Consider the following 24,290-nt stretch of genomic DNA (forward strand, 5'->3'; position numbering starts at 1 on the left):
CAGCATGAGTAAAATCACTGGAGGAACACATGGAGCTCATGCATCCAGCTCTCAAGTCTCAACCCACCTGACATGAGATGAAAAGGAACCTGTCAATCTCAGCTGAGCTCTGCCCCTCTTACTTAAGAGGTCACATATTGTTGTTGTTTTGTTTTTGTTTTTCAAACAGAACAAACACTGAACTCGAAATAAAAAACACAAGACAGTCATGTGGTGGTCTGAGGAACAACACTCCAAACCAGGCCCATCCATTTTAAATACATTGAACAAATTGCCTCGATTCTGCTCTAATTAATCTGTTCTTTCCCATTGTCTTTTAAAGGAATAGTTCCTCCCAAAAAAATGAAAATGGTTACATAATTAACTCTAATGTCATTCGAAACCTTTACAGTATGATGGAAAAATGCTGACTGGACACTCTTTTCATGAAAGCAAAAAGCACAGAAAAGTATTATAAAAGTATTCCATAAAGGCACGGTCAAATTTACATTTGCATGGCGGAACTCTGGGGGTGAAGAAGGTGTGGGCGTATGTCAGTGTCATGCAGTGACAAAAGTTTTTGTCATCAAATACTCGTTTGATCTCATTTAATGTAACATAAGATCATATGAAACTCTAATGATGCCATGCGAGAGCAGCACTGCAGCTCGCCCGTGATTGAGGAGAGGAAGAATTACACAGTTCACAGTCCAGATGCACTCTGAACTTTCCAAACAGCTTAAAAGGTGATGTAGATGGAAAGTTTGAGGGATTTATAATGCAAAAATTCAAAACAAGTTAATACAGAAGTGGTGTCATTGTGAAATAAAGCAGAGTCGGATCTGGCATTCCACTTAAGCAAAACTTGCATGTCAGAGCGTCTAAAATGAAAACACCCTGGTGTTAAATATTTAATGCATCCTTTATTAAAGTTCAAATAATAAGGGAGCAGGTCATGTATATAAACTCAGAAAGTGATATTTCTCTGTGTGGTCAGCACAGCTTCGATGAGTCACATGAAGTGACGCAATCTAAGGAGGAGAGATTGAAACTGCACCCGGCTGATGCACACTCTGGCACAGAGACGCTCGTCCCACGCGCATATTTGCTGCAGCTGGATTATAGCGTGATGGCTCACAACATAGTGAATGATCATATAATCTATGTGTCACGGTGTGTACCTTATCATGAAGAAAATCTGTGATACGCAGCTCTAATAAGAAGAGAGAGTTTGTTTTTTGTGAGTTAAAGATGGATCGAAGTGAACAAAAAGGTGAGAGATTATACAGTACACTGCAACAAAATAAAAATAAACATTTATTGGAGAATGTTGAATACAATAGCGGTCACAGATGTATCGCCGAGGGCAATAAATCAGCTGATATTCAGAATTTTTTAATTATCGCATCGGCCGATACATTTTCCCATTTGGCCAATTTGTTTCTTAAGGCTGCGAGGGCACCATGAATTGCCTGCTTGCATGTGAAGCATCAGAGACATGTAAATGACCAATCACAGTTTGCCAACATGTTACTTCAATATTAGACCCTTGTGCAACACAGTCTCATTTAAACGGTTCGCATATGAAAGCTGTGACAGACGCTTATGAGCTCATAATGTTAAAGGAATTTTCTGGGTTCAATACAAGTTAAGCTTAATCGACAGCATTTGTGGCATAATGTTCATTACCACAAAAATAAATTTGGACACGTTTCTCCTTTTCTTTAAAAAAAGCACAAATCTGTGTTACAGTGAGACACTTACAATGGAAGTGAATGAGGCCAATTTTTGAATGTTAAAATACTCACTGTTTAAAAAGTATAGACACAAGACATAAAGGATATGCATGTAAAAATGATTTTAGTGTGATAAAATAACTTACTAACCGCATCTGTGTAAAGTTATAGGCAATTTTACAACTTCATTACTATGATGATGTAATGTCAACACTAAAACGACTGTAGAAATGACTATTTAAACAACTTTACAAAAGAATTAATGTAAGTGCTTTTATAAAATTAGAAGCTTCACATTTCTGCATTTAAGCCCTCCAAAAATTGGCCCCATTGACTTCCACTGTAAGTGCCTCCCTGTAACCTTGATATTTGCTTTTTTTAAAGAAAAGGAGGAACACTTTGGGAGGAATTTTTGTGGTAATCTACATTATACCACAAATGCTGTCGATTGAGCTTAATTTGTATTGAACCCGGAATATTCCTTTAAAGTGCTCGAGTGTTTCTCTCTCCCTCTCTCTCCTCAACAGTTCCCTGTAACTTTTAACTGTCTAGTCTAATGATAAAAAGGCAAATATCAATAAAATGTATTTAATATACTGTCTGCAAATATGCGGATACCTAGTTTAAGCAGACGTAATAAACAAACCTCACAAAATTTGAGAAAATCCAGCGTCCTGAGCGCTCATATTTCTTCCTCTAAATCATGTACAATATTCTATCAGCCGCTCTTCAGCATTTCCCTGTAACTTTTAACTTACTTGTCTAATGATAAAAAGCCAAATATCATACTTCTATCATGTACCGTCTGCAAATATGCAGATGTCTCGTTTAAATTCATAGATGTAATTTACGAACCTCATGAAAATCCAGCCTTTTCTTACTGTTGAGTGCTCATCTAATAATACTGCGTCTTCCTCTGAAGTGCGTATTCTATAAGTCAGAATCAAAATTTCAGGATCAAAATTTCCTGTGATTCTCAAATCATGACAGGCGATCCAGGCTGTTTAAACTGTCAGTAGATTGCTGCTCGCTGGATCCACACGAGCGCATAGGTGCAACTTCAAAGTAAAAGCGCTTCATGAGCACTATAAGTAAATGCAGTGGCGGCCCGTGCATTTTAAGTCTAGGCCTTCAGTGCGATTCATGCCATTAAGAAAACACAGTTTCACAATGAATAAGACACCGTATGCCCATCATACATTACGTGGCAGCCAACTAATAATACCAATTGACATTTTAAAAACACGTCCATGCACGAAAGCCAAAATCAAGGAGGTCTAATACCAAGAAAAAGCTCTAATAATATTTGTGATTTAAATGTTGCTTGCAATAAATTTTGTTTCATCAGGGTACATGGTTACTTTTCAAAACTTGATCCGACACTGAATGCTCAAGCAGCCTAATCTACACTTAGAAAAATCCTGATGTTGTTATGACAATGCAAAAAGCACTTAATCAATCGCACGATCATGCAGAACACCTCAGGTTTTTAAATCCATAAGGATCTCTTTCTCAACGGCAGTAACAGCAGTGATCAGAGCCGACTCGTCAGCAAGATCTCGAGAATTAGGAGAGGAAAGCGATTGGAAATACAAAGGCAAAAAGGTCAATGAGAATGAAAGGATGAAAAAATATTTATTTATTTATTTATTAGGCATGTTACGCCAGCAGAGAAGGCTTTGCTGGCCCTGAGAAATCACCACTGAGTAAATGTCATATACACTGCACTGTATGTGCAATTGGTTTGATTCAGTCTTTTGTGAGAAAATGTGATTACTAATGCGCACATGACATCCATGGTTGCTGGACAACTGTGTGCACTGTTATTTCCTTCCTAATATATACAGGTGCATCTCAATAAATTAGAATGTCGTGGAAAAGTTCATTTATTTCAGTAATTCAACTCAAATTGTGAAACTCGTGTATTAAATAAATTCAACGCACACAGACTGAAGTAGTTTAAGTCTTTGGTTCTTTTAATTGTGATGATTTTGGCTCACATTTAACAAAAACCCACCAATTCACTATCTCAAAAAATTAGAATACATCATAAAAAAAACATTTTTAGTGAATTGTTGGCCTTCTGGAAAGTATGTTCATTTACTGTATATGTACTCAGTACTTGGTAGGGGCTCCTTTTGCTTTAATTACTGCCTCAATTCGGCGTGGCATGGAGGTGATCAGTTTGTGGCACTGCTGAGGTGGTATGGACGCCCAGGTTTCTTTGACAGTGGCCTTCAGCTCATCTGCATTTTTTGGTCTCTTGTTTCTCATTTTCCTCTTGACAATACCCCATAGATTCTCTATGGGGTTCAGGTCTGGTGAGTTTGCTGGCCAGTCAAGCACACCAACACCATGGTCATTTAACCAACTTTTGGTGCTTTTGGCAGTGTGGGCAGGTGCCAAATCCTGCTGGAAAATGAAATCAGCATCTTTAAAAACTGGTCAGCAGAAGGAAGCATGAAGTGCTCCAAATTTTCTTGGTAAACGGGTGCAGTGACTTTGGTTTTCAAAAAACACAATGGACCAACACCAGCAGATGACATTGCACCCCAAATCATCACAAACTATGGAAACTTAACACTGGACTTCAGGCAACTTGGGCTATGAGCTTCTCCACCCTTCCTCCAGACTCTAGGACCTTGGTTTCCAAATGAAATACAAAACTTGCTCTCATCTGAAAAGAGGACTTTGGACCACTGGGCAGCAGTCCAGTTCTTCTTCTCCTTAGCCCAGGTAAGACGCCTCTGACGTTGTCTGTGGTTCAGGAGTGGCTTAACAAGAGGAATACGACAACTGTAGCCAAATTTCTTGACACGTCTGTGTGTGGTGGCTCTTGATGCCTTGACCCCAGCCTCAGTACATTCCTTGTGAAGTTCACCCAAATTCTTGAATCGATTTTGCTTGACAATCCTCATAAGGCTGCGGTTCTCTCGGTTGGTTGTTCAGCTTTTTCTTCCACACTTTTTCCTTCCACTCAACTTTCTGTTAACATGCTTGGATACAGCACTCTGTGAACAGCCAGCTTCTTTGGCAATGAATGTTTGTGGCTTACCCTCCTTGTGAAGGGTGTCAATGATTGTCTTCTGGACAACTGTCAGATCAGCAGTCTTCCCCATGATTGTGTAGCCTAGTGAACCAAACTGAGAGACCATTTTGAAGGCTCAGGAAACCTTTGCAGGTGTTTTGAGTTGATTAGCTGATTGGCATGTCACCATATTCTAATTTTTTGAGATAGTGAATTGGTGGGTTTTTGTTAAATGTGAGCCAAAATCATCACAATTAAAAGAACCAAAGACTTAAACTACTTCAGTCTGTGTGCACTGAATTTATTTAATACACGAGTTTCACAATTTGAGTTGAATTACTGAAATAAATGAACTTTTCCACGACATTCTAATTTATTGAGATGCACCTGTATATATAAAAAAAAAAAAAAATCATGTGCAAATAAATTACAAAATTTGGATGACCAAACAGAAATCTGAAGAAACTGCTATCTACCATTTAAAACACAATCTTATTTCTTAAAAGATTCTTTTTTACGAAGTTAAAGTTTTGTGTGAAATTGAGTAAATATAGTGCTAAGTAAGATTTTATTCATTTTTAAGCAATATTATGTTTATGTTATTTACTATATTCAATTGTGTGATATATCGGCATTATATCGGCCCCTCGGCTCCCTGCTCTCTGTATATCAGCATCGACCATTAAAAAATTAATATCAGTTGACCACTAGAATACAATATTTAAATATTTTTAAAATGTAAATTTCTAAAATACTTAAAACAAGATGCATTTATCTGAGAAGCAGCATATAAGATATTTAGACTTGCTTTTAGAGAATAGATCTTGAATATAAGTATATTTTGTCTTTACTGCACTCGCAGAAGTATAACCAAGTGAAAAAATACACTTATATACAAAAAATAATTATATTCAAAGTCTAAATATCTTACATGCTGCTTCTCAAGTAAATGTATCTTGTTTTAAGGATTTTTAGATCATTTCAAATGGAAAACAAGACAAAAACACTTGATACCAATAGGATTTTATTTTATTTATTTTTTTGCAGTGAATTTTTTACTGAATTAAACTTAATAAAAATCCAAAAAATAAATTTGGTTTGTAATTCAGTGAATGTCATTTAGAGGTACTTTATTTTGAAAAGATGATTTTGTCCTCTTTATTGTTAGTAAGCACGTTTAATACAACCTATATTATTAATCGTTGCAATAATTGCCCGAATAGTTGAATAATCGTTCTAATAATCATTATACTATTCAATTATCAAAATAATCGTTAGTTGCAGCCCTATTTCCTATACAAGCATGCTTCACTCCTTGCCCAGGCTCTTTTGTAATATTGAGACTGGACTACTGCAATGCTCTTCTGTCAGGACTTCCTGTATCCACAGTCAAACCTCTACAATTGATCCAGAACGTGGCGGCGCATTTGGTCTTTAACGAGCCCAAGAGAGTGCACATCACGCCTCTCTTCATCAAACTTCACTGGCTGCCAATGGTTGCTCGTGTCAAGGTCAAGGCTTTGATGCTCGCATATAGAACAGCCACTGGTTCCACACTCCCCTATCTACACTCACTCCTTCAAATCTATGTGCTTTCCAGGAACTTGTGATCAGTGGGTGAAGGGCGCCTCGTGGTGCCATTTCACAGAGGCACTAAATCAGTTTCCTGGACTTTCACTGCCACTGTTCCTCGCTGGTGGAACTACCTTCCGAACTCCACCCAAACAGCTGATTCTCTTATCTACTTTCAAGAAACAACTAAATACGCATCTCTTTTGTGACCACTTGACCAAATCCTTATAATGCACTATTTAATATGTCATATTACTTCTTCTATATATAAAAAAAAAAAATAATTAAATCCATTCTTTTAACACCTTCCTCTCTGCTTCTCTGAGCAATCTGAAACTTTGTATTACAGCACTTCTCATATTATTGCCTCCTTAGTATGAATTCTGTGTGTGTGATTTAAGCTGCACATGTTAGCGTGAATATACTCACTCAACGCACATACAATCTGTCTTCTCATGACCTGATATATTACAGTGGTGTAATTAACCATTTACTAAAACATATGAAAACTAAGATCCAAACCTCTCTCTGACTGCATTTCTATGAACATCTGTCTCAGGTGATCTGATCTTAAGTGGACAGAACTAAATACAGGTGTACACATTGCATTTATAGTGTAAACGCTACCGCATCTCAAACAACAGCAAAACTTCACCAGCTATGTGTATTCTTAAAAGAAAATAACCATCTGATTGAATTTGGAAAAACCTAAACTTATAAAGTGGGGTCCAAAGGTCTAAGACTACATTGAAATAAAAAAATAAAATAAAAAAAAGTTATGACATAAAATGAAGAAGACATATTTAAGATTCTTCACAATTTCTAGGTCACTAATCCAATGTAAACAAATTTGAGACCATAATAACTCCTTTATACAGATGGTCAGATTTCAAGCTTGAAGTACCAGCATCATGTTTTTGCTAGTCAGTCAGCAGGTGGCAGTCAGCGCAACTCCTGCTCTACAGGCAGCACAATATCAGCCACGCACAGCAGGACTTGCATTCAAATACAGTTGGACATAGCATAACCGAATGCAGGGGTATACAGATGTATTTTCCAATGTTTCAAAATATGCTTAACTTGACACAACATCCTAAAAAAAAGATCTCCTAAGTCTTCTTTGGACAGATTGGCAAATTCAACTGAAAAATGTATTGTCGTTGACTGCAGACTATGATAGGCTTATGTTTAATGATATGGGAATACATCAAACAATATTTTGACTTCTAAAGCCACTTTTTGTATTGTCTAATCAATGTTTTAGCCATCTGCCACAGTAATGTAATGTATTTGGATGATCTGATTTATTATATTTTTTAAATGTATTACATTTATCATTTTAATATAACTGAAATATTATTTTAATTATATATATTGGAATATCTTTATTTGGGTGTGTTTCTCAGCAAACATTGATATATGCAATTCATTTTATGAATTAATTAATGGGCACAACATGAAAAATTGTAATCGATTGACAGCTCTAATAATCTGTAATGAAAACATTTACTGTATTGAATTAGAAAAGAATGCAAAATAGAAGCATTTTCAGTAGCAGACCCCACTGTATATGCATAAGATTGAACTTCTGTAGTATGAATGATATCAACATTCAGTAAAACAGATCATGTAAAGCACATCTGAATATCAGTTAATACAGGTACGCCACTAAAATAACAATGAGTGAATCGCTTAAAACGGGGGTGTCCAAACTGTGGCCCGCGGGCCATCTGCGGCCCATCAACTGCTCTGATGCGGCCCGCGAGATTTTAGAAATAGAACATAATTTGGCCTGCTATTGAGAAATTATATAAAATAAATTTTCTGAACACTGGGTGTCGATACCACGCATCGTACAACTGGGTAGAGCTGCTGTTGTGCAGCGCCGAGTTAATTGAGCGTGCACAGAGACATGCGAGCCGACACTCCTAGAATGTCTTCTGCAGCACTAGGAAGTGTATTAATTGTTGTGAATTTGTTCGTTTTGATGTTTCATTGAAACAAGAAAAATGATTCACGGTGCCATTTGAGAGTAAGGACATAAAAGAGAGTGCTCAAAACACTCGCGCATCTCTCCCTGTACTGCCCGCGCTCAGCTCACACTTGCGTAACCAAATAAAGGGAGCGCAATCATTTTGATGAAATTAAAACAGTATTTGTAACACAAGTAAAAACAGAACATAAACTATGATTGAACTACTAATAAATAAAGACTAATTCCTTGAATCACATCATAGCAGGAAAATGTAACATATTCTGATTATTATGCGTCACACCCAAAACTGCTAACATATAAAACACATAAACATATAAATATATAAAAATGTACTGTGTCATTCTTTTATTGAAAACATATTTTATGTGATAGTGTGTAATGCTACTCTTAAAGTAGAATTTTAAGAACTATATCAGATGGCATAAATAAAATAAAAAAACAGAAACCAGGGCACTTTTTGAACTTCAGGGCATTTTTTGTCACTTTTGGGGGCATTTTTGCCCCGAGTCCCCCTTAATTTCTGACCTTACATTACTGTTCTATTTCAAGCATTCTTGGTGAGAGAAATATTCTTTATTAACACAAAATGTGATTAAGCATACAATGTTAAGATGATACAATAGGGGCTCTAGCCATTATTATTATTATTATTGTTATTATTACAACGGTGCGGCCCACGACACCTTATTTCATCCTGGCCCCCAGGAGAAAAAGTTTGGACATCCCTGGCTTAAAACATCACATTTGTGATGAAAAGAAAATTCAAGTATATTTGAGAGCAATAGTGTGAAGAAAAAAGTCAGTCATACCCATGGAATTCAACACAAACTGCTCCTGCGTGACAGCCAGAGGAGGTGGCACACACACAGTCATCTTTGGGGTCTGTATCGCTGCACGACTCTTTACTTTTACCTGACAATGAACCACACATTCACACATATCACCTCAGTGTCATACAGCACTACACGCTCACATTATATCGAAAGAGCAACTTGCCAGATATGATTGTTGAATGAGGCGAGCTTACCTTAACAGTGACAGAGGGTACTGGCATGCCGTTCATCTCAGGTATGACAGCACACTGTGAGAGAGAGATCAGTATTACGTTGAGTTTTTTTTTTTTATTATTCTAAAAACGTTTTCCAAAAAGTTTTTTTAGAGGTAGGGTTTGGGTCTATTTATTCATTTAGGAAGCCAGATAAAAGTAAGTATATGTGTACCGAGACTTCGTCCAGGTTAGAGGAGACTATGGCAGTCAGAGTGAGCTCTTCTTCTGTTTCTGCTTTTGGGAGAATGTCTGAAGAGAGAGAGAGAGAGAGAGAGAGAGAGATGCAAATTGTGAAGATAAACCTTCACCCACATACACATCTCAGTCAGTCATGGACAGAGTGGAGTTTTTTTTTTTTTTTACTGTTAACGGTTTTTGAACATGCATTCATCCGCTGATGTAGACAGGACACTGCAACATCAGTATTGAATCAGCAGCGCGAAACATACAACATGACCATTTTAGTCCGATTCCCGAACAAATGATTCCTATACGCCGATTCTTTTGAATCTACAGCATGAATGCATGTCAAAGATCCTGTGATTACATGCGGTGTGACGAGACATTAGGCGATGCAGGAGAGATATGATCAGTAGTGGGCAGTTGAACGAACACCGACCACAAATATTTTAGTCGGTGAGTTTATTTCTCAAATGAGACCAATCAGCGCTGTCAGCGGAAATCTGAAGTGAAAACTAAATTCTAGCGATAGAAAACGATATTGATCAGTAATGGCAATAAACTATACTGTTGTTGACTTTATATCATTCACAACCAATTTTAACAAATAGAACCTTATTGTAAAGTGTTACCAATGAATGGAATGTTTATCCCTTGCTAAACAAACAAGCTGAATATGTTACCAAAAAGAGCCCATTTCGTTAACAGTATGTGTGCAGGTATTTTTCTGCATTTCTGTTCCCTAATTTTTGTGCGTATAGGTTGAAAAGAATGTTAACCTAAAAATGACCGCATTAAAGATAGTTAGGGGTTCAAGCCCGAAGGGCTGAAACCCTATTGTATTTGTAAGGATTATTATTATTATTATTATTCTGCCTTAAAACTGATCATGCAGACCAAACCGTAAGGCCTAGAGACTCGAAACGTTGGGGAATGGTAGTACTCTGGCTGGCTAGCCATACACATGGACTCACCCTGATCGGCCAAAGGGTAACAAATAGAGAGACAAAAGAGTTGACACACGTAGTCTTCTTAGCTTTGGAAATGTTTACAAGCCTTAAGCTCTGAAATTAAACACTTTAAAATGCTTAATTCCAAGCAAAAAATATTTGAAAAATATAGCATATTCTTTTGAATCTACAGCATGAAATAAACAGCATGACCACTGGAGTCCAACTGCCGAACAATTCACTCCAATGAGCCGCTTCTGTTCAATCTACACCACAAAACATACAGTGCTACCTCCCAAACTAATGACTCTTATCAGCTAGTTCTTTTTAGTAAATTAAAAACTTACTGAACCGCAAGTCATTGATTTCGTCATGCCTGACTCGAAATGAAAAGAACTGTTATTGTGTGATGTAATGTTGTACTTAAGGCTTACAAGACTTAAATCAGAGTAATTACTAGAAGGTTGTTGATATGACAATGTCTAGTTAAAATACATGAGTTTTGTTGTAGGAAGTTATTTTATAAAAAAGAATTAATTAATAAAACATCACATTTCACCACAGGCTGCTGAGGGCAGTAAATCCAATAAGAATTGCATTTCTTATTTCCAAATATTTCTTTCTCAGTAGTACTAAAAGAATTGGTAAAGTAACTGTTAAGGAACCGGAATCGTTAAGTTCCTAACGATTCCAATCCCTACTGCACAATGTGCATTTTTATGTGCTAAATTCAGTGTGTTGTACCTTGGGTTTTGGTGGCTTCTCGGATGACCTTCTGCAACATCTTCATTTCTGTGTCCATGTCGTCATAGTTGACCTCTCGGGCATCTACTTTAGGTGCAGTGAAGAAGGAGGGGTCAGTGCCCATGTAGGAGCACTGGAGATGACCATCAGAGCTCAGAGTCACCACCAAACCCTTCAGCCCTCTGAAAACACAAACACACAAAGAGTTTCAAAGAATATTCCAATTCAATCTCTAGTGATAAGAATTCTGACTTTCAGAAGTATGACATTAACACACTGCAGCTGTTTTATATTATGAAACAGCTGTGTGATTCAAGTCATTTCATTTTGGCATAATTCATTGTGGTTGCTAATTTGTTTTAAAGCTGCTTATTATGAAGCAGATTGTGATTTCCTGTTACATTTTATGTCAGTGTGAATGTCACACATATTATATACAAATATAATTAAGAATTTGTGATGGACTAAAATCAAGAGACACTTTTACAGATCATCTACAGAAACAACTCGATTCAGACTGTCACAGGAAAAGATCCGAGCAGAATCTTTATTTCATTTTAATTTCACATGTGTTTACACTTTATAATGATGAGGTGACTGACAACAGAAAACAATATCTTCTGTCCCTTGATGGTGGAACCAGAAACTCCTGAAGACACTTCCAACACCATTCAAACTCTTTCACAACCAATAATGCACTGACTACAGTATACTGTAAGTATGCCACTTCTGTCACCAATCAGAACTGCAAAAATAATGACACTCGCCCTTTCTGCCATTGGTCGGCAGACAAATAGACCTGCCTCAAACTTACACTATGAATACTTTTCACATATCTGGGTTTGAAATGTGGATTCCAGGGTAATATAACACAAAGAGTAAATAATGTAAAACTTTATAAAAAAAATATAAATTATAAAAAAGTTTGCTATATATACATTGCTAAATTACAGTCTGTGAAAAGGGTCCATTGGCTGGCTGGTCAGGATGCTCAAACAAAGAGAGCAATGTTTTGAAAGCACCACAGAGTCTGTGTTAACAGTTTTCAGGGGAAACAACTTACTAATTATTTACTTATAGTTGACAACCCACCTTAAGCATACATACAGTATAGAGGAAGTTACTGTTTACAAACAAATGTGTCACAAAGAGGGGAGCATAGCCGCTTTCACAGATGAAACCTTTTAAATTGCAGTAAAATTGCCATTTCTAGAAAATGCTATTCACACACATTCTGTCTTTTATCTGTTTTGCTATCATTCATATATCAGCACCAAAATGCCATTAAACTCTGTGATGTCATTTGTCTGAAAGGATTTTGGTCCTGTGTACACTTTGTTCCCGTAGGATGCTAGCTATAAGTAACAGAATCACTAACAAATCCAATGCTGTCGACAAATTCTTTCAACCGTTCGGATAAAGAGAAGCGCTTTAGTTTTACTATCTGACCAATCTGACAACATTTTAAGTCTCCCAAGTCACTGTGTTAGAGAGCACAGAGTACACAATCCAGCAGACTTCTTACATAAGCACGTCCTGACCTCATATGTGCTCATATGTGCTTTCTTACGACGTAATTCACACATACCATTAAAATAGAACTTTTCCGTTACTGTAATAACTTCTCAATCAGGGAAATTGCATGAGCTGATTAACCAGTATTTCCCAACGAGTCCTGTTCACACATGACCTATAAACGAAGAAAATAAAAACAGAAAAGGTTGTATGTGTGAAAGCGACTGTTACATATCTGAGAAATTAAAAAACTGAATAAAGTTCAAATGTTAAAACTAACTTTATACATTACTTCACTATAAACTATAGGTATCACTTAATACTAACTTTTATTAATGTTAACAAACATTATTACATTATATAATGCTTAATAGATAATCACAACTAGCGCTGCTCATAATCATCAACTTGGCTGAACAATCCGGCAGTGTGGTTAACTGTTGTGTGACATCACGGTAACTTCATCTTTGAGAACGTTTTTTAACATTGAAAAGAATAATACACATTACTTGTCTACTCTCCACTGTTTCCGTTGCTTTGTATTAATTGCACGTTTCTAGACAATAATGTAATATTGTCCATGAATCACTTTTGCTGTTGAATTCTTTGGATAAAAGTGTCCAGTAAATTACATGTAAGCGGGTAGTTGACAAATAACACTAACATTAAGTTTGTTTGTTTTTTCCCCCAATATCAAGACTAAAGTTTAAAATGTAATTCTTTCTGCCAATGAAAATAGTTCCAAAAAAACCAAGGCATCAAGCACAACTCCACTCTCTGCACTGCTCATAGTGGTGTTTTGTTTGTGAACCAATCTGTTCTTTTGAATAAATTAGTTGAGACAATTATTCCATGACTCACTCATAATAAAACATTCGCTCATTTGTCTCAATCTACTTGCACAAATCAGTGAAGGAATTTTGTAAATGGATTTACTGGGATTAACCACAAAATCCCCCCTTGTTTGGAAATCCATGAACACAGACAAGTGGTGTGACACAAACAGTGAAGCATCCCAGTGCTGTTATACGGAATATCCGTATTGTAACACCATTTGGCCAAAACATTTTGAGGACTTGAACTAACTGCTGAATAAACAAAAATGTATTTTTAAAATAATAATATTTAATGAGGTCTTTCAATTAATATGAGGTCATGAAAACTTTGTGTAAAAAAATGACACAATAATTGTAAATATGAAGTTTAAAATAGTTTTAGATGAAGTATAGCATCTCATGCTGCAGGAGGTTTCCTGGGAGTTAGTTATTAATCTATCATGACACACTGATATTCCCATGTTGACTTCCATATGCAGTAATAGCATAAAAACAAATAAATAAAGCGCTCACTTTTCATCCTTATTCATTCACAAAAACTCTTGTTCTCTTAAGGAGAGGCCACATCACAGGACTGAATAAATTAACATGGAAACATCATGTCAACTGCCCAAATGTAAATGTCAATTCATTTTTCTATTTTTCTTTAAGCTTCAAGTGTGGGAAAGTCAATAGGTCTGAATTCTTTCTACAGGCAGTGTATGGTAAAGGTGTGTGTGTGTGTGTGTGTGAGATGTGAACTCAAAACAGCACAGCAGCTCATTTATCGTGTGCTGACAGACAGTCATTGAATGTGAGGCCCGTAGCAGAGAGACAGTTGGACAATGACAGTGTAAGTGACCCGTGCAGGACGTGCAAAGACCTGTGTGCTTAAACACACTCTCCACACACGTATCTGTTACCACAACATATGAGAACCACTCGAGGCAAGCTGTCCCACAAACACTGAGCTCTTCCCAGCATCCCCTGCATCAAACATAGACACACACATACGAGAACAGTACTGTCTACTGTAGACTAGTCTCAGCCTCAGTCCATAGTCTGCTGTAAAATTGCAAGCGCTGCTGGCTGAAATCACAAGATCCAGTTCTGATTGGCTGTGTGAACTTTCGCAAGTAAGGGTGGAGCAGGTCTTTTTTATCAGCTTGCTAGAAGTTGGAAACAATGCGTTTATAAGGTAGCGGGTTGATACAATGAACGCTTTTGAGGAAGAACTAAGCATTGGTTTTGACAAACATTTCCTGTTTGGTGGAATCAAATCTTTGAAAGATATTTTAAAAGTTTTGCTTGAGGCACTTAGTAGCAAGTTAACTAGATATCCACAAGCAGAACTGTATTTTCTGTTTAATTTTCTTTGTGATGACTGTAAAATAGTCTATATTTATTACTATTGGACAGGCAAAAATTCTGATCACAAAGTGTACACACATTTTCCAGTACTTTCTGGTCTTTTATCTACAACCATTTGAAGCCATGAACCAAACCAACTGGATCTGAGGTGAATCACAACATTTCAAACTTTGATATGAAGCAAAGAAGTATTTGAAAATTGGACAAAAACACAAAGGTACAAGACTGGGCATGTACTTTAACATCTTTAATATATTTAATAGTGAAAGTAAGAGCATTTCCACACACACAATGCGACGAAAACTTACAGGATTGGTACTAAACAGCTGTGTGGCCACAAGAAAGCCACTTGTTAGTGAGACTACTCGGAAAAAACAACTTCATTTTGCTAGGGAGCATAAAGATTGGACTGTGGAGCAATGGAAATAGGTCATGTGGTCTGATGAGTCCAGATTTACCCCATACCAAAGTGATGGGCATGTCAGGGTAAGAAGGGAATTGCATGAAGCGATGAACCCATCATGCATAGTGCCCACTGTACAAGCCTCTGGAGGCAGTGTTATGATCTGGGGTTGCTTCAATTGGTCAGGTCTAGGCTCAGCAATGTTATGCAGCAATAAAATGAAGTCAGCTGACTATCTGAATGTACTGAATGACAGGTTATCCCATCAATGGATCTTTTCTTCCCTGACAGCACAGGCATATTCCAGGATGACAATGCCAAGATTCATCGGGCTCAAATTGTGAAAGAGTGGTTCAGGGAGCATGAGGAATCATTTTCACACATGAATTTGCCACCACAGAGTCCTGAACTCCATTGAAAGTCTTTGGGATGTGCTGGAGAAGACTTTTCGGAGTGGTTCGACTCTCCCGTCATCAATACAAGATCTCGGCCAAAAATTAATGCAACTCTGCATGGAAATAATATTAGAGTATGCAATTCTTTTTTGGCCAGGCAGTGTTTAAAACTATTGATTCAAAGTTGTTGATTATAAAAATGGAAACGATACATTTAATTTATTGCAAATATTTCAGAAATATTCAAATATATAAGTAGTTTAACAGTTTAGGAGGAGCGACTCGATTGCTTCACTCACAGTGTGTCATGGGAGTGGGCGGTCACTAATGAGCACAAAAATGAATTTTGTTTGCCGTGATTCTGATTGGTGGATCTTTTCCTTTCAGGATCATGGGTAGTGTAGTTCTACACCAGATATTCCGCTATTACAATGATTTTTAAACAATGAGGTTGAAATAACGCAGACTGATGGCTTCAACAGAAGCATATAGCATCGAACTCTGAGCTCACAATAGGTCTGTCTTTAAAGGTATATAAGTTATTGTTAAAAATCAATTCGCCTATGGAGAAAATGAATTAGATTTTTACATCCGGAACCAGACTGTTGCTCTCTATTAAATGTTGTGGTGGGGTGAGCAAGATACAGACACAATGGGTGTGGCATCAAGCCTCAGAGAGACATTTATTGGAAATAATAATAAACATATAATATCCAAAAAGGGGAAAATAGTGTCCAAGGGGAATGGTATTCAAAATAAAAGGACATCCTCGCAGTAAAACGGGGCTCGGTGAAGTTTGGGTGATTGTCCATGGAATGGCCCAGGCATGAGCGGGGTCCAACGGCTGCACATGCTCCCCTCCTGGGTCTGTGGCAAATGGGGCGGTGGCGTCCTTTGCAACCTATCTTTACAGGACTGTGGCAGGTGAGAGGGTAAGGCGGCCCGGCCTGTAGCCTGTCGACTGCATTGCGTGCTGTCCTCCCGGCGACGCATCTAACTTGGTCGAACCCTCCCCGCTCTGATCCTGGGCCTGCGAGGGTGCCAGTGTGTGCACTCATGGAGAATAGAAGCCGGCTTTGAGAGAAGTTTTTATGTTTTTATGGCATTGTTAATGAGGCTTCTGTGGAGGTGAGGGCATGGTCAAGATTTCGTCTGGGGAGAGAGGATGCGGTAAGGGAGATGAATCGCTGGTAATTGCTGTTTCTATGTTCTCAGTGAGAGACGGGGGAAATAAAAAATAAAAAGGTGCCCAGTCCATAGAGTGGGAGAGAAAGAAACAGACGCTGCAAAGCTATGTGTGTGCGCGTGTGACTGGGACAGACAACTGAAGCTATTTTGTGTGTTGCCATTGCCGTGTTTGACTTTGCCCTTTGAAGCTTCACCGTTACGCCTTATGCGGATGTGTTGATGTTAATGAGAATAAAAAGTGACATACCTGATTTGGAATCGTCGTCTCCCGCTTCCTCATTCATTGAACCTCATTACACTGGTTACGAAACCCGGGAAAAAAGAAAGAAGTATACGTTGTCATGGAGTTGTCGCCGCTGTAGGAAGTCTTCCGGTCCCTCGCCAGCATCCATCAGGGCCAACCCCAGGCCCTCATGGATCTTCGGAGAGAGCAACAACAGCGTTTTGAGGTTCACCTTCAGGCACAGGAGGAGGACCGGCGGGTGCTGCGTAGATTAGTACCCCACAAGGGGGTGGCTGCCGCGTCCACGGCAGCAGTGCACCCCCACGTGTTGCTCGCCAAGATGGGGCCTCAAGATGATCCGGAGGCATACCCTGAGCTCCTTGAGCACACCACCAAAGCTCTGAAGTGGCCACAGGAACAGTGAGTGATGCATCTTCTGCCGCTGCTAACCGGGGAAGCCCACATCAGGGCGCAACTGCTTCCAGTCGCCAACCACCTCGACTACTCAGTGCTGAAAAAGTCCATCTTGCAACGGGTCGGCCGCAGCCCAGAAGAACACCACCAGCATTTCCGCTTCTTGGCGCTGAGCAAGGTCGGCCGCCCGTTTGCCTTTGGGCAGCAGCTCCATGACACCTGCCGGTGGTGGATGCTGGCTAAGGAGGATAGCAACGCCGATGACATCATCAACCTGGTGGTGCTGGAGCAGTTCATCTCACGATCACCGAAGGAGACGGCCGAGCGGGACCAGTGCCACCGACCAGCGTCGCTGGACATAGCGGTCCAGCTGGCAGAAGACTATCTGGCAGCGTATCCAGGGGATGGCATGCCCCACGCCCTTTCTCCAACCCATGTGTAAGGGGGTTCAGTGAAAAGGAGGAGGCGAGAACCGGCTTAATAATATAAATAATAATTTAATAAACAATTTAAACAAAACACATAACTAAAAACACACAGTACAGCTGCCTGCAATTCTCTCTCTCTCAAACTGTCGTCCCCGGCCGCCTTTATCCCTCGCGTGCCCCATCAGGCTGATTGGGGACCGGGTGTGTCTCATTCCAGCCCGGCCCCGCCCTCCTCGACTCTACACTCCTCCCGGCTTTGCCTCAGGCCGGGGAGCAACAAAACAAAATGGAGCGACAGAGAGAGAGAGAGGAGAGAGAGAAAAAGAAACTCACCGGTTCTCTGATGTGCCGTCGCGTGGTCCTCGATCACTACTCCACCCTCTCAGGCGGACTGCAGCCGCTCCTTCCCGGGCGGACCGGAGTCAGACCTCCGACCCCCAGCAGACAGAATGCCCCTCCGCGTTCCCGGCGTCCCATGGGGACACTCCTCCACCCCTGGCAGTGGCCCTACCACTCCAGGCAGTCGGGGAGTCGCTTCCCTCCTCCCCCCACAGACGGCGGTCTTCTCTCGACCCCTCCGCGTTCCCGGAGGACGGCAGGGCACTCCTCCGCCCCCGGCAGCGGCTCCCTCGCTCCAGGCGGTCGGGGAGTCCCGTCCCCACTCGCCTCGCGGACGGTGGCCGTTCCCCGCGTCCAGGTGGTCGGGCTACTCCATCCCCCATTGGATGGCAGCGGCGCTCCCCTGGGTGGACGGCAGTGTCGAGGACTCTGCGACGGGAATCCCTCCTCCTTCCTGGGTTTCGGCACCAGTGTAAGGGGGTTCAGTGGAAACGAGGAGGCGAGAACCGGCTTAACAACTTAAATAATAATTTAATAAACAACTTAAACAAACACACAACCAAAAACCACACAGTACAGCTGCCTGCAATTCTCTCTCTCTCGAACTGTCGTCCCCTGCCGCCTTTATCCCTCGCGCGCCCCATCAGGCTGATTGGGGACCGGGTGTGTTTCATTCCAGCCCGGCCCTGCCCTCCTCGGCTCTACATCATGTCTCTTCCCTGTTCTTTCTACCGGCTCCCCGGTCTTGGGGGTTCGCTAACCCCGTCTCTCCCCTGTCTTCATCTCAGGTGAAGGAGTCCGCTGCCACGATTGTGGGCAGGAGGCTTGGGCTGGTCTGCTGGAGTTGCGGGGAGCCGGGTCATGTCCGAGAGCAATGCCTGGAAATAGAGGTGGGGGCCTTGATCCGGATACCCGACACCCCACAGACCGTCTCCGATCGAGCAGGGACGTTCTAGATACCCGTGAATATTAAGGGGGGTACATCAGGTTGTAATCAAACCTCAATTCAACAATGCTTGGTTCAAAACGGGGCATTGGAGGCAAATAATCGGGTAAATGTGAGGTGTGCGCACAGAGATATTCATGATTATCCTGTAGTGACTGTCACAGTAATGTTCCAGGGACAAAAGCATAATATTGAGGCAGTGGTTAGTACTCTCCTCACCCATCCGCTAAATTTGGGAACTAATTGGCCGGCTTTTCGATCATTATTGAAGGGGTTGTGTGTGGTTGGGTCCTGTGAGAAAGTGAATCGGTGTGGGATGTGCAAAGCGCTGGCTGAGGAGGCATGGCCTGGGCCGTCTGCGGCTGCTCCGCATTAGGCTGATGCTGAGAAAAGGGAGGTGTCATCCTCTCCCACCCTTAGGGAATTCCTGGTAGGGGATTTCCCTCTAGAGCAGTCATGAGATGAAACCCTGAGGCACGCGTTTGACCAAGTAATAGCGATTGATGGTCAACGTCTTCAGCTGGCCATCGCACTCACATACCCATATTTTTTAAATTATAAAAGATTGGTTGTATAGAGTGACACAGGACACTCGAACAAATGAAAATACAACCAAGTTGTTTATACCAAAGAGCTGTCTTGAAAAGTTATTCCAGGCGGCTCATAATGGCAGGTCACTTGAGACAGGGGAAAACACCAAGCCGTCTCATGGCCCATTTCTATTGGCCGGACATTCCCAGGGATGTTCGTTGGTGGTGTGCGGCATGCCGTGAATGTCAGCTGGTGAATCCGCCGGCCACTTCAAAAGAGCCATTGCACCCCCTTCCGTTGATCGAGGTTCCTTTCAAACGAACTGGCATGGACCTCGTCGGGCCATTAGAACGAACAGCACGTGGGCATTGCTTTACGTTAGTCCTGGTGGATTATGCAATGTGATATCCGGAAGCAGTGCCGCTGTGCAATATCTCAGCACGTAGTTTTGCAGAAGCACTCTTCAAAATTATCTCCCGAGTGGGGATTCCGAAAGAAATCCTCACTGATCAGGGCACACTTTTAAGTCACATACACTACGCAAACTGTACGAATTACTGGGGGTTAAGTCGATTCTGACAAATGTGTACCACCCACGAACGGACGGCTTGGTCGAACGATTTTATCAGACCTTAAAAAATATGATTCGTAAGTTTGTGCACGAAGATGCTCGGAATTGGGATAAATGGCTCGAACCCCTCTTATTTGCAGTACGAGGTCCCGCAAGCCTCCACGGGATTTTCCCCATTTGAAATGTTGTATGGTCATAAGCCCCGTGGTGTGTTAGACATCATAAAGGAATATTGGGAGGAGGGACCTTCACAGAGTAAAAATGAAATTCAATACATTCTTGACCTGAGAGCAAAACTCCACACACTGGGGCATCTATCACAGGAGAATTTTCTACAGGCGCAAGAACGTCAGTCCCAGCTGTATAACAGGGGAGCTCGGCTTCAGGAATTTACACCGGGAGATAAAGTCCTTGTATTGCTGCCCACATCGAGCTCGAAATTACTCGCGAAGTGGCAAGGGCTCTTTGAGGTCACACAGTGAATTGGGGAAGTCAACTATGAGGTGGTCCGTACGAATAGGGACGGGGCACGTCAGATTAACCACCTCAACCTCCTAAAATCATGGAGAGATTGACTGGATGGTTCCCCTGGCCCGAGTTGGACGGTAGGGGTATGTGGACCGAGCGTTCATCTGGGGAGAGAGGAAGCGGTAAGGGTTTTCACCTGAGATGAATTGCTGGTAATTGCTGTTTCTATGTTCACAGTGAGAGACGGGGGATATAAAAAGGTGCCCAGTCCATAGAGTGGAATAGAGAGAAACAGATGCCGCAAAGCTTTATGCGTGTTTGTGTGACTGGAAGAAACACCTGAAGCTAATTTGTGTGAAGCATGCCGCGCGCACCACATGAAAAGTAAAAAAAAATTGCATGTGCACGACCACGCAAAACGGAGCCTTGCAAAGACTAGGCGACAACCGTGTTGGCGTCGCTTTGTACATGCGAACCCTTGTGAAAAAGCGACTGCGTCGAGTATAAACTAGGCTTTATTGAGTGGATCCTGGCCAGGATAAGCTGCAATATGGACAAGACTTCATGTCATTAGTCAAAAGTGTGACATTGCGAGACTTGCCACAGTCATAGACTAATTCAGGATGGACTTCAAAGACATTAGTCATTAATCTTAGAGTTCATACAAAATCTTCTGTTTAAACATTGGCCTTTAAAACTTACTTAGTTTACAAATTTTAAACCATGACTTGCACTGCACATAAATAACTAATATTCGCATTATATTCATGTTGTTTAGCCAGAGGGGAACTGGCCCCCACAGTGAGTCTGGTTTCTCCCAAGGTTATTTTTCTCCATTAACCAACATCTTATGGAGTTTTATGTTCCACGCCTTTAGCTTGCTCACTGGGGGTCTAAATAAAAATATGATTTACTTTTTTATTTTAAGGCACAATTTACAATCACATTTATATAAAACTGCACAATGATGACTCTAAGACAGTAAAGCTTTTCTGTAAAGCTGCTTTGAAATGATGCGTGTTGTGAAAAGTGCTATACAAATAAAAATGACTTGACTAGTTGACAGGTATTTCTCCAAAGAAGAACAGACAGGAAGGGTGTATTTGGGCAGAGACAGTGCTCACTTACTGGAAGTTAGCGACCCGTACAGCCACAGGAACGCAGGACAGCTGGGCCGCCCACTTCAGGGTCACATCCTGGTACACTAGCAGCATGTTGTTATGGTTACCCATCAGGAAGTTGGTGGAACCCTCTGAAACTGAGGACACAAGCAGAGAGAGCAGAGCTGAGCTTCAGAGATGGAGGATGTGTGTTTAGATGGTCTGTGGTCTGACATTAAGCGTCAGTGTGCGGTGGGAGGTCTAATATCATAGTCTGCTGCCCACTTCAAAACCACCAGCAGATGTCTACTTCTCACTTTCCTATAAACCAACACACACACACACACACGCCTCTGCTTCTGTGGCCAAACACCTAAAATCATCTCTCTTTTCTTCATTTTTCCCCAAGGGATTTCCAAAAATCTTTCATAAAAGTTGTAAGGTTTATATGTACTTGTTAAAAATGTATATACCTATGGAAAAATTGATTGGGATTTTTACTTCCAGAACCCGATATTTGAACTCCCATAGATTACCAACCACTACTTGTCTTCCATTCATCCATAAAACCGATGTCATGTTTTGATAGCACCATAGAGTCACAGTGTTTTCAGTCTTTAGGTAGTCAACCCACCAATTGATTACTTGCTGTTGACTCTGCATATTAAACTGGGATATGAGAGTATTTTAACATCCAAAAAATTACACTGCTTTAAAAATAAAATTATATTTTTACATTTTCTGAAGAAAGTGGTAATTGCCCATGCAAAACTCATTGCCACAATATTGTCCTGACCGTTTTCCCAGTGTTTGCAAATCCATTTCTAAAAGGAGAATAGAGACCAGAATAACAGAGGGTCTATGCCAAAACTTCAACCATCTTGAATTTACTTTCCCACCGAGCTCATCAGAAGGCATCTCACTTGGTTTTGGAACAGAACCAGAGACTGCATAAAAAACAACATAAAAAAACTGCATAGCAACACCCTGGAAACCAACCACAACACCTTAACATTGTGGTGGCGAAGCAAACACCACTTACACTTTAATCAAACAATTTACAAATTTAGTCCATGTCTAATTTCAGAGGAGTCATATCTGAAGGTCAGTATTGGTTACCTGATCCATATGGCAGGAAACAGCTGGGATTGAACTCCAGTTTCTTCATGAAGCGGATCTGACCATTGTCTTTGAGACAGAACACATTTCTCTCCCCCAGCACAAAGATGGAGGACATCACTGGAGATGTGTTAGGAACACAGATATCTAGAGCTTCTTCTCCCAACACCAGTGCCCATTCAGCCTGAAGACAAACACACACACACACACACACAGTCATGTCAACAGGCAAACTTTCACACTGCTCACAGCAGCTCTTCCATACCGCGGGTCTCGTACCGTCAGTCTCTTCCCTGAGCTCTTGCTCTGTTGGACAGTCTCGTGTTTGGTGTCTGCATCTGTAGCTACAGCCAGTGTCTCATACCTGCGTTCAGAAGAGAGCAGAAAACATGAGTATGTTTACATGGGCAGTTATAATCGAGCTACCCCGGGTTTTTGTGTAGTCGAGCAACAGTCTTCATCTCTCTGTCCAAGTATACATGACAACAAGCGTAATCAAATAACTGAAGGAAGTACGTCAGCTGAGGAATTGACGTAGATGGTTTCCGGGTTGACCTTTTGTGTCATAGTAGTGCGTCGAAGAAGTCAGCTACCTAGCTTCTCAACTACTAGCTAATTTACAGCCACATGCAATGGTTACATTCTTTACATGTTGATTTTGGTGCAAATCCGTTGTGTTTATGCAGATGTCCGAAGGCAGAAGACGATGCAATTTGCGCACTTAGCACCATCAACTTACAAGGACATTATGCTATCCTTTTAAACTCTGTGTAAAGCATAATAATAACATTTAGACTGAGGAGAGTTGTCGTAAATAAATAGACAATTAAGAAAATATATGGTTTGTCTATATTTTCCAAGCAATCACTGGCATTTTTATAGGTTTGTTGTCTGTATACTTGAACAGTTCTGCATCTGTCACTGTACCGGTCATTTGCTTCAGGCTGCATGCAGCATATTCATACTGGCTAATCTCTGCATACAAATGTAGTTCACACTATCAATTTATAAACACAGTTTAAGGTGCATCAAGATTCTGAATATTCAAAAATAAAAACTGACAAGTGAAAAATGAACATATTTTATGTTATCTCCACTTCAATAAAAACCTTCATTTCTGTAAATTCAAAGAATTTCTAGATATTATGACAGGTTATGCATTGGATATATATTTAAGCATTATGAAAGTCAGTTATTTACAAAATTCTAGCATTTTTATTAATTTTTATTT

At 40.5% G+C, this 24,290-nt stretch overlaps 1 protein-coding gene across 2 annotated transcripts in view; it reads right to left on the minus strand.

Moving 5' to 3' along the window:
• Window positions 1-24,290, minus strand: part of bbs9 (Bardet-Biedl syndrome 9) — a 211,442-nt gene that overhangs the window by 169,831 nt on the left and 17,321 nt on the right. For both annotated transcript variants that reach the window (XM_051720610.1, XM_051720609.1), the window contains exons 7-13: window positions 23,339-23,423; window positions 23,060-23,243; window positions 21,969-22,098; window positions 11,234-11,415; window positions 9,532-9,608; window positions 9,339-9,392; window positions 9,121-9,223 (exon numbers count right to left, since the gene is read on the minus strand). In XM_051720610.1, the coding sequence (XP_051576570.1) occupies window positions 9,121-9,223; window positions 9,339-9,392; window positions 9,532-9,608; window positions 11,234-11,415; window positions 21,969-22,098; window positions 23,060-23,243; window positions 23,339-23,423 (815 nt within the window). The remainder of the gene's footprint in view (window positions 1-9,120; window positions 9,224-9,338; window positions 9,393-9,531; window positions 9,609-11,233; window positions 11,416-21,968; window positions 22,099-23,059; window positions 23,244-23,338; window positions 23,424-24,290) is intronic.

This window comes from Myxocyprinus asiaticus, chromosome 16, assembly GCF_019703515.2.
Source record: "Myxocyprinus asiaticus isolate MX2 ecotype Aquarium Trade chromosome 16, UBuf_Myxa_2, whole genome shotgun sequence".
Lineage (NCBI taxonomy): Eukaryota > Metazoa > Chordata > Actinopteri > Cypriniformes > Catostomidae > Myxocyprinus > Myxocyprinus asiaticus.